This window comes from Limulus polyphemus, unplaced genomic scaffold (assembly GCF_000517525.1).
Source record: "Limulus polyphemus unplaced genomic scaffold, Limulus_polyphemus-2.1.2 Scaffold1679, whole genome shotgun sequence".
NCBI classification, from domain to species: Eukaryota; Metazoa; Arthropoda; class Merostomata; order Xiphosura; family Limulidae; genus Limulus; species Limulus polyphemus.
In genome coordinates, this window is record NW_013667289.1 from 111,103 (window position 1) to 122,135 (window position 11,033).

Consider the following 11,033-nt stretch of genomic DNA (forward strand, 5'->3'; position numbering starts at 1 on the left):
AAATTTTGAATGTAAGTCAACAAATGCAATGACATGGCCTTTGACCTGTGACCTGTCTGGAAAGGGTCATGAGAAGTACAATACACAAATCTCATTTACTTATAATTTTTTTTGATACCAGTTATATTTATTTAGGTTCTTAGTGCCTCAGATTTACCACTCAACAACTATGGGGTATAAACCAGTTGAAAGTAACATGAAGAATGTTAATGCTACACATTTATACCAGAAGCTACAGGACCTCACCTCATCATCAATTACTACATCAAAGCTCAGATCTTCATCACCTTGTGAACTAGGGGTTGGAACACTTGTCCGTCGGCAAGGGTCTTCCCCACTGCTACTTATACTAGAAATATCAATATTGTTCAGAAAAATGTAAAAAATATTAAAGTCCAGTGTTTTATTATGGAAATTAATTGTACAAGTTCACTAACGGAGAAAACCTTTTGTATAATCTCATTACAAAATAACAAAAATTCCTACAACCTGTTTGTAATGCAGTTAATGCCCCTCAGTGCAAGATAACTCAAACTGCTAAATGCTAAAACATGTTATCTTCAAAATATGACACATGTCAATAAGTGAAGGTAATAAATTAAAAACAGAGTACAGCCTAGTTATAACTGTGTTGCCAGAACTGTAAAAACAGACATATCCAACTAGGCTGTACTCTGTTGTCAGAAACTGTAAAAACAGACATATCCAACTAGGCGTGTCTCTGTTGTCAGAACTGTAAAAACAGACACATCCAACTAGGCTGTGCTGTGTTGTCAGAACTGTAAAAACAGACACATCCAACTAGGCTGTACTCTGTTGTCAGAACTGTAAAAACAAACATATCCAACTAGGCTGTGCTGTGTTGTCAGAACTGTAAAAACAGACATATCCAACTAGGCTGTACTCTGGTGTCAGAAATGTAAAAACAGACATATCCTGACAGTTGTTGTAGCCTTGAATCTGAATCTTCAAGTCAGTTTCTGTTTCCAAGATCCGTCTGTAGTGAGCTGCATCCAGTTGTTTTCCTTCCGCTATTCTGTCGAACAGCTGGTGCTATGAGTAAGAATATGTAGTAACTATTTACTCACAATTATATTTTATTTTATCAAACTTCAGTTCAACAGAGCAGATGTAAAGATTCTACTAGCATTCGAAATCAAGATATACACCATATTTTCGTTGTATAGAGAAGCTTTATCCGTTACTGTAACTTGACGGTACTGTACCTGTATACATACTTTCTTTGATAAAATACCTGAGAGACAGTATTTTACAAATTATTCTTATATTAATTACTTTATGATAAAAAAAGTTTCCAAAATATTTTTTTTTATCCCAAACATTCCCCTTTTTTTTCATGAATTTCAGGGGTGATGTTTGTTTGTTTATTGTTAAACACTAAACTACATAACGGGCTATTTGTGCTGTACCCACCACAGGCATCGAAACCCAATATTAAGCATTGTACACTGACTTGCCACTGAGCTACTGGGGGGCTATGGGTGGTACGAGACATTTCTAAATCCTGACTGAACTTTCTAAATAGTACAAAATGTTTTAGTGTTACTAACCTTTCCAGTTGTCCTTGGTGTCAGTTTTCGCTTCATACCGTCGACTCTTCTGTGAAAACAAATAAATTTCCATAAATTCAAAACACTAATAAACACAAATGTCTTTAAAAACAATTTGTTATAGGATTCTGTTTAGAGTTAAATACTATTGGTGATTCATTTCAGTAACCATGACAACAGCAAATTGTTGATACACTTGTAAAAATACACATACAACTGACGATAAGTTATTCCAAGACAAACAACATTTCTAAAAATACACACAACTGATGACAAGTTATTCCAAGACAAACAAATATACTGAAAATGTGATTGTGTTTGTTACATTTTTTTACCCCAAATGTAGCAGTGTTATTCATATCACTGGGAAAAGAATATAACATAATGCTGGCACATTTTAGATATGTATCTTTAAATGAAGGTATTCTGCTTATGTGCATAAACACACTATATTGTACAAACAATGAATCAAGTGACTGCCTGAGTCATATTAATACAAACATATACACATATAATGGTTAGTGAATCATATAAATGCAGACATTTATTCATATAAAGGTTAGTACACAGCAACATAGTAAAAAGTTATATGTCAAGTGACTGCCTGAACCATATAAACAGATATGTATGTACATAAAGGTTAGTGTACAACAACATAGTACACAAGTGATATGTCAAGTGATTGCCTGAACCATATAAACAGATATGTATGTATACATAGGTTAGTGTACAACAACATAGTACACAAGAGATGTGTCAAGTGACTGCCTGAACCATATAAACAGATATGTATGTATATAAAGGTTAGTGTACAACAACATAGTACACAAGTGATGTGTCAAGTGACTGTCTGAACCATATAAACAGATATGTATGCATATAATGGCAATCATATAAGATAATTGGAATAAAGTACAAGGATTCCTTGATTTTCATAGTGACATAATAGTGGGTATCCTTAAAAAATTGACTAACTTTTCAAAGACACCTAGCATTAGAGCCAATTAGTCAAAAGAGAATAAACGGGTTATTAAAGAAGACTACTGTCAATAACTGATAGTGACTGAAAATAGAAATATTTATTGGATTGGTTTGTAAACAGTAACAGACTTCAAACTGACCAATTCCTTCAACAGTGCTCAGGATGTGAATGTCTTTAACCATATAATGTCAAAGATAGTGCAAAAACTGTCATTTCTAGACACAAAACTGCATATCTTAGCTTAAACAGTGCTCAGAGTAAGAACTGTGAACATTTAATGAATGAAGACGTGTGATCTGATGAGTCATATATGATCCCTTTCTATATCAATGGAAGAATAAAAATATGAACAAACTAAGTTAGAATCTCGAACCCGCTTGTGTCATTTCAACAGTTTAAGAACTTAGAAGTGATTTAATGGTGGTAGAGTATTCTCGGGTCAGAAGTTAAGTCCGATGATTCCTTCAGAGCGTTGTTATCAATCACATACCACCTCACAGTGCTGGACTTTTAATATGATAAACAAGCACTTTTCTAGCAACCTTATACCATTCAAACATTGTTTGAAGACCATAAAATGACTTCAACCACTTTCTTTGACAATCACCAGATCTTGAAACAGGTGAGCATCTTTGGGATGAGCTTGAATGTTATATCCAATACCTTTGAGATATCTTTAACAAGGGACTAGAATCACTCAAGACAGCAACTGGAATCTATACCATGCCAAGTATCAGGACAAACTAAACATTAAGTAGGGGTTGTACAAGTTTGAACAACAAACACTGAAGTATCTACCCACATTTGAAGTTTTATGGATAACTGAAGATAATAATATCAATTACATTTTGTATATTTATATGGTAGAGCTATAAGACACGATGATCTACAAACAGTAAGTCACACATGTCTTATTATAAGAATATGGATTCCTAAACTAAGTATATTCATGTGATACTCTTGTACTACTAGCCTTGAAGAAATTTTAATGGTGAAACATCGGATGAGATAAAAAAACTATTTTTTATTATCTGGTGAGTAAAGTTTCCTTTTTTTTTTTTAACTTTTGCTGCCAAAATATGCTTTTTATGGTAGTGTAGTAAAATTATTAAACTATTCACGGCATGCCATTTAAATGTTGGAATAATGATGAAGTCTTCATATAGCCTTTAAATATTTTTAATCCATAAATTTGCATATTTTTAGAAGCATCATCAGTATTATTCTGACCATCACATTATTGTAATGGCCACTAATGAATATCTACATATACAATAAGTTACTCAACTCACAAATAGACAGTGAAAGTTAATGTCATTTGTTTAATTCAGATACTCAAAATATTCATTTTAGATACTTTTAAAGACGCATACAATGTGCAAATGCAAACTAAGTTTAGGTGCTCTATTAATCTCATTTTTACATATCCCATAAGCAGATTGAACATGGGATCTCTCACATGAACATGCGAATGCTCTTCTAATTGAATTAAAGATTTAAATAAGTAGCACCTACTACTCTGTACCACCTTAATGCTAACAGCACCTCAATTCTATAAGTAGCACCTACTACTCTGTACCACCTTAATGCTAACAGCACCTCAATTCTATAAGTAGCACCTACTACTCTGGACCACCTTAATGCTAACAGCACCTCAATTCTATAAGTAGCACCTACTACTCTGTACCACCTTAATGCTAACAGCACCTCAATTCTATGTTTTTTGTTGTTGATAATGTAAATATCATTTATTGTTCCACTTTAGGTTTTAAAATCTCACTTATCTTTCAACAAATGATCATGATGCCTTAAGTTTCAATCATGAATCCTTAAGAAAAGCTACTGTTCATGTTGAGAACGACAGGAATTATTATTTTAATTCCATTTAGATAGCTATCACACACACACACACACACACAACAGAAAGTTAACATCTATGTAGTGAATAATTCTAACAGAAGAACAAAAACTAACATATAAATGGCCACTGATTATGTGTTGTTTTAAACAGTAAATAAAAATCCCTGTCCTAACCTGTTCTTTGTCAGAAGAAAGAGGAGAACTATCTGAGCTACTTTCTGGTGTGGAAGGGATGCTAGTTCCTCGCAGAAGGCCTATCGTCTCATGCAGTTTATTCTCTACCTGTAAATATCATTAACAATAAGAATGGTATTACATATAGCTGCTGTTTTGTATAATTTAATATACCCCCCCCCAAAAAAAAACCTTCAAAATGGAAGTATGAAAATAAATTTACACAGTGTATCTTTTTTCATGCAATTACTTTTATAGCAATAAGTGTATGAGAATCTATTTTCTGTAACACTGTCACTAAATTTATTCAATCCACCCACTTTTTAGAGAATATATCAACCTCCTCCATTGTAACTAAACAATAAATGAGGTCACCAAACAGTAAACTGCATAGCTTATTCTTAAGTTTCTTATATTAAAGAAAAACTGAAAAGTCTTAAAAATATTGACTATTTTTTTATAAAGTTTACGTTTACCTCTGAAGTTGTTTGGCTATCTCCGGCCAAAACTTCGTAGAAAGAGAAAGAAATCCACTCAATTGGACATGTTTTCGATATCATCACTTCCATAAATTTTAAATGTTTATAAGCTACCCAATCAACGTACATTTATAATAAAAACAAATGAGGAGTGTGTCATATTTTTTTCATCATTTCAAAAACTCATAACTGATGACAAAACACTAGTGTTAGTGTAAATATTTATTAATAAGCATTCTTTCCTACCTTTCCAAGTTCTTCTGACACTTGCTTTCTTTCCACCTCACTTTTAATTTTCTCATGAAATATCTGCTCTTTTATTGATCTTTGTTGTTCTGCTAGCTCTTGCAATTTAGTCTATGACAATAACAAAAAACATGGATAATATATTATTAAACAGGACAGTAAGTAAACTTAGATATTAATCTAACAAGCAATTGAAACTATATTATTAAACAGGACAGTAAGTAAACCTAGATATTAAACTAACAAGCAATTGATACTATATTATTAAACAGGACAGTAAGTAAACCTAGATATTAAACTAACAAGCAATGGATACTATACTATTAAACAGGACAGTAAGTAAACCTAGATATTAAACTAACAAGCAATTGATACTATATTATTAAACAGGACAGTAAGTAAACCTAGATATTAAACTAACAAGCAATTGATACTATATTATTAAACAGGACAGTAAGTAAACTTAGATATTAATTAAACAAGCAATTGAAACTATATTATTAAACAGGACAGTAAGTAAACTTAGATATTAATCTAACAAGCAATTGAAACTATATTATTAAACAGGACAGTAAGTAAACCTAGATATTAAACTAACAAGCAATTGATACTATATTATTAAACAGGACAGTAAGTTAACCAAGATGTTAAACTAACAAACAATGGATACTATACTATTAAACAGGACAGTAAGTAAACCTAGATATTAAACTAACAACCAGTGGATACGATACTATTAAACAGGGCAGTAATAAACCTAGATATTAAACTAACAAGCAATTGATACTATATTATTAAACAGGACAGGAAGTTAACCAAGATGTTAAACTAACAAACAATGGATACTATACTATTAAACAGGACAGTAAGTGAACCTAGATATTAAACTAACAAGCAGTGGATACGATACTATTAAACAGGGCAGTAATAAACCTAGATATTAAACTAACAAGCAATTGATACTATATTATTGAACAGGACAGTAAGTTAACCAAGATGTTAAACTAACAAACAATGGATACTATTATTATGAAACATGACAGTAAATAAACCTAGATATAAAACTATCAAGCAAGGGATATTATACAAAACATCAAATTAACAAGTATAAAAAACAAAATAACTTGGCCATTAAACTAACTAATTGCATGTAAAGAAATAATACTTCACTTTTCCATGTTAGAAAAAACTGGCTAAGAAAATCTAGCACTTCTGTAGATTTCAAAATCTATATACAGTTAGAATAGTGAGTGATAAAAAGTAGTTATAATAATTTATTTAAATTATAAACATCATGGCTTCATATAAAACAATTATATCCATTTTCTGTTCAAAATATGAAACTAGTATGCATGTTCCAAGATCTCGATATGAACTTAGAAGCTTTAAACTAAAGTACCATTAATTCATAATTTTTCTTAAACTAAAGTAACATGAAAATTCATGCAGAATTAAGGTTTTGAAGTTTACATCACTATCAGATCTGTATTTTCTTCTAAATGACTGGTGAGTCATGCTATGAAGTACAGAACTAATCCTTAATACATAACTTTCTATATCTACATAACTTATTCCAACAATATGTTTAACATGGTTTGAAGGTTCTTCACCTGTCTCTCATGAATGTAATTTTTAAGTTGCTCAAGTTGAAGATTCAAAGCATCCTTTTCTTCTTCAAAATGTGCTTGGTGTTCAAGATGTTGGAATTCAAGATCCTCAAAAGCTTTTTTCTTAGTTTCCAACAGCTCAGTTTCCTGTTTATAATGTTCCTGAAATGTTTCATCTTCTTGATTCACATCTTGACACTTGGAATGTTCCAATGTTTCTTCATTTTCATTAAGTAGCTTCTGGAGCCCCAAAAGCTCTTCTACTTTTTGATGCTGTTCCTGTAAGATTTTTTTTGCCTCATCTAGCCGATCCAGGTCCTAGTTATTCCAACGAATTAAAAAAAAATTAATTACTCACCACAAAGTATTAAGCACAGTGCTTATCTAATGGAAATCCACTACACAAATTATGTTTTCATTGTATTAATTTTCTTCTTTAGGAGTCAGGGATACGAAAGGAAGAAAGAAACAGTTATCTTTATCTTCTATTAGCTTTAAGAAATATTTTATTTTCACACAAATATACGAGGCGTTTGTCTATTTCACAGATTAACCCTTTCGCAACAGGTGGGTCTAACTGCACATGTAATGGTTTTTTAATGATTTATTTTCAAAACTTTATTAAGTAACTGTATTATTACTATATATCAATAAAATCGGCATCAAAATGTTGCTTATATTCCAAATTTTAATATTATATATGTTTAAATTTCTTAATTCAAAATAAAATAGAAATAAAATAAAGAGAAACATTGACTTGTGTGTGCCACATAGCACCACCTTATGTCTTGATGCTCAGTTTATATTTTTTTACGCCTACTATACATGTCTAAAAGTGGTTAACGAATTAGAAACATGAATTTTAGGTACAGGTAAGCTAGAATATAAATCTAGAACCTCCCACCACTTTGATTTGCTGAGAAATCAATGTATCTAGCAAATCAACTAAATTGGCTCCTCCTCCTACTACTCCATTCTTTCCAAACCTCTTCTTTAGTTCCACCTACTTTTCTTAAGGGTCTGTTTATAATCAATAGAAAGGAAAAGTTGTGCTTTACGTGATTCTGACAGTTGTTTATAAAGAATTTGGAAGAAAGAATAATAATTTCACCAAGACTGTTGAATGGTGATGACCAAGTTGTTGCTCTGAGCAGAGATAAAAACATTTTAACACATATATACTTTATTTATAAAGCCAAGCAAGTTACAGATGTACTAGAAGAGTAAAATAATATATTTTTTCACTCTAAAATGTATATTTGAAGCCTACAAAAATTATATTTCTTGACTCTCCACTCGAAAAAATAAATGAGGCTTAGCACAAAAGGCAAACGAGGGCAAAATATTTTCCTGTCACCAAAATTTATCGTAAGTATTAGAAATCAGTTTTTCTATGTAATTTTCATATATTGTTCACGTTTTAAGAAAAATAACTATAATATAAGCATTTATGAGTAAATATATGTACATATATACGTAACGTATGGCAGCCGAAATATCAGTGTAGTTTGTAAAATATTGGTAATACAGTTAGATTTGTACTTTGTATTTGATTCTGTATATATATAGCATAAGTTATTATTACTTACTTCAAGGTAAGAGTCAGTAACAACTCGAGGTGTTTCACAACTGTAAGGGAACTTCTAAACTACACTTTAGCTGTAAAAGTAAGAATGTTTTCCAAAGAAGACTACATTTATAAGGCTTGTGAAACTAAACAAGTGTGATAAGTAGTACCGAAACTAGAGTTTTTATTGGTTGACGAATAAGTGCTGAAAAGGAAAATAGGATTTTATAAGCATGTGCTCAAATAACGTTTTTGCACACCTATGCTGCTAAATTCCAAACACCCCGTTGCAATGTTTATTGTATTGGCACCAAACCACATAATAAATGTTGTGACAAGTTCAAAGTGCAGTGTTGTTACTCTTGAAAAGTCTTGTTGTGAACACTGTAGGATACATACATAAGCTGATAAGTTACGCATCCTGTTGTCGGCATAAACGTTTTCACTGATTCTAAGTGCAGTGTGATTACTCTGAATTTTCCAAGAAAACATTTAGCATATATGATCCGATAAATTACACATGTCCTGTTGTCGGCATAAACATTTTCACTGATTCTAAGTGCAATGTGATTACTCTGAATTTTCCAAGAAAACATTTAGCATATATGATCTGATAAATTACACACATCCTGTTGTCGGCATAAACATTTTCACTGATTCTAAGTGCAGCGTGATTACTCTGAATTTTCCAAGAAAACATTTTAGCATATACAATCCGATACATTAGACATCCTGTTCTTGGAGCAGGGGTCGAGTCAACTATCTTTTCACATGTGCTTTATTGTTTTCAGGAGTATCGTATTAAGGTGGTGGTATGGAAACAGTCTACTGACACAAGTGGTGATTTATTGGTTTATTTTCAGCGGGGTTGTACTTTTGTTGTTGACAGTAAAAATAAACACAAAAAATAAATGTGAAATGTTTAGCAGTTCAAACTCGTAAGAGAAGTACTTTGAAGCTTTGTGACCAATAATAACGAAAAAAGGCACATCTGCTCCTTTTATTTCTAATTTTACAACTTATCTTTTCATTATACTTTTGGGATTTGTCTACAGGCTGAAGACTCAAGTATATCATTAAATATCCGATAAGATATAGTTTTACTGAAAACAAACGTTTGAAATGTATTTAGGAGGTTTTAAAGATTAAACAAAAGAAATTTGAGATTTTTGGGATGAAGAATAGTATTTTTAATAATAACATGAAAATCACTTTCTCTCGAGTTAGTAACAAAACAGACTCAATATATTCACAAACAAATCTTTAGTAAAAATACTTCATTAAAAAATTTGATTTTTTGGGTACAAAAGGCTTGTAATGTTTACTAAAGGTATACCAAATTTTGTAAAGATACACATCTGAATTAAAAGTTATAGTATAAATACTTAATGTGTATACGAACTCGTGTATATTATACCGAGCCCACTGCGAAAGGGTTAACCTGTGACTTACATAACTTCTTGCAGTCCTAACTTGTTATAGTAAGAAACCAAACTAATGATCTAAATACTGAAATTCGGGACTAATTGATACAAAGGAAGTTTATGTCATGAAAAACCAATCTACTTATGATTAAAGATTTTTTTTAAACTTTAGGATGAACTGTAAAATGTAATAAATGGAGTTCGAGGCATGAGGAACTGGTACAAGTAACAGTATATGTGTTTGAAAGCAAGAATTAAAGGAAAGATAGCTCAATAAGCCAAATTTCTTTTGTTATTAACAGTTAAAAATTGCGAATTGCATCTGTAACATACTTGATTTTCTGTTACTTTGTTTGGATAAAAAAAATATCCTACAATCTATACTCAATCAACTAAACGAATCTTACATAAAAATATAAATTGTATTAGCTAATATTATTACTAAATATATAATAAAAAGTTATAATGGAATCAAACCTTTAAAATGGTGACTCATACATTACTATCCATACATACGAGTGCATAAAGAATGTCAAGACGTCACTCAACTATCGAAATGTTGCTTTTCCTGCTGTAGGGACTTAAAAGTACAAAATAAAATTGCCCTAAACCAACTTGTACTAATTTTCACTATATATGAGAAAGGAAATAGAATTTCAGAAAAATTGACATATGTATGGTATTTTGTTTTATGTGTATATATCCATAATTACCTATATTTGAAAACATATACTTACCTTATTCACATTTACAGTGCTAAATGTAATCATAAATAGTATGCCTAAAACTCGTTATTAACTTCATATCCAAACTAGCTACCTACATAGCAAGGTTCAGAAGTCAAAATTAACCCAGTAATTAGCACAGCTCATTTAATATACCATTCTAACAAGGTGGACACAAAGTGATAAAACTAAAACCTATAAGGATTAGAGTGTGTTAAATCATCAGCTCTTAACAATTTACCTGTTGATATCTGTATGGTGTTAACACGACTTGTTGATATCTGTATGGTGTTAACACGACTTGTTGATATCTGTATGGTGTTAACACGACTTGTTGATATCTGTATGGTGTTAACACGACTTGTTGATATCTGTATGGTGTTAACATGACTTGTTGG

The 11,033-nt window shown here is 31.2% G+C and overlaps 1 protein-coding gene across 1 annotated transcript in view; it reads right to left on the reverse strand.

Moving 5' to 3' along the window:
- Positions 1-11,033, reverse strand: part of LOC106464536 — a 65,375-nt gene that overhangs the window by 8,519 nt on the left and 45,823 nt on the right. The window contains exons 10-15 of the mRNA XM_013924681.2: positions 6,923-7,237; positions 5,313-5,423; positions 4,588-4,695; positions 1,572-1,620; positions 975-1,053; positions 247-349 (exon numbers count right to left, since the gene is read on the reverse strand). Of these exons, the coding sequence (XP_013780135.2) occupies positions 247-349; positions 975-1,053; positions 1,572-1,620; positions 4,588-4,695; positions 5,313-5,423; positions 6,923-7,237 (765 nt within the window). The remainder of the gene's footprint in view (positions 1-246; positions 350-974; positions 1,054-1,571; positions 1,621-4,587; positions 4,696-5,312; positions 5,424-6,922; positions 7,238-11,033) is intronic.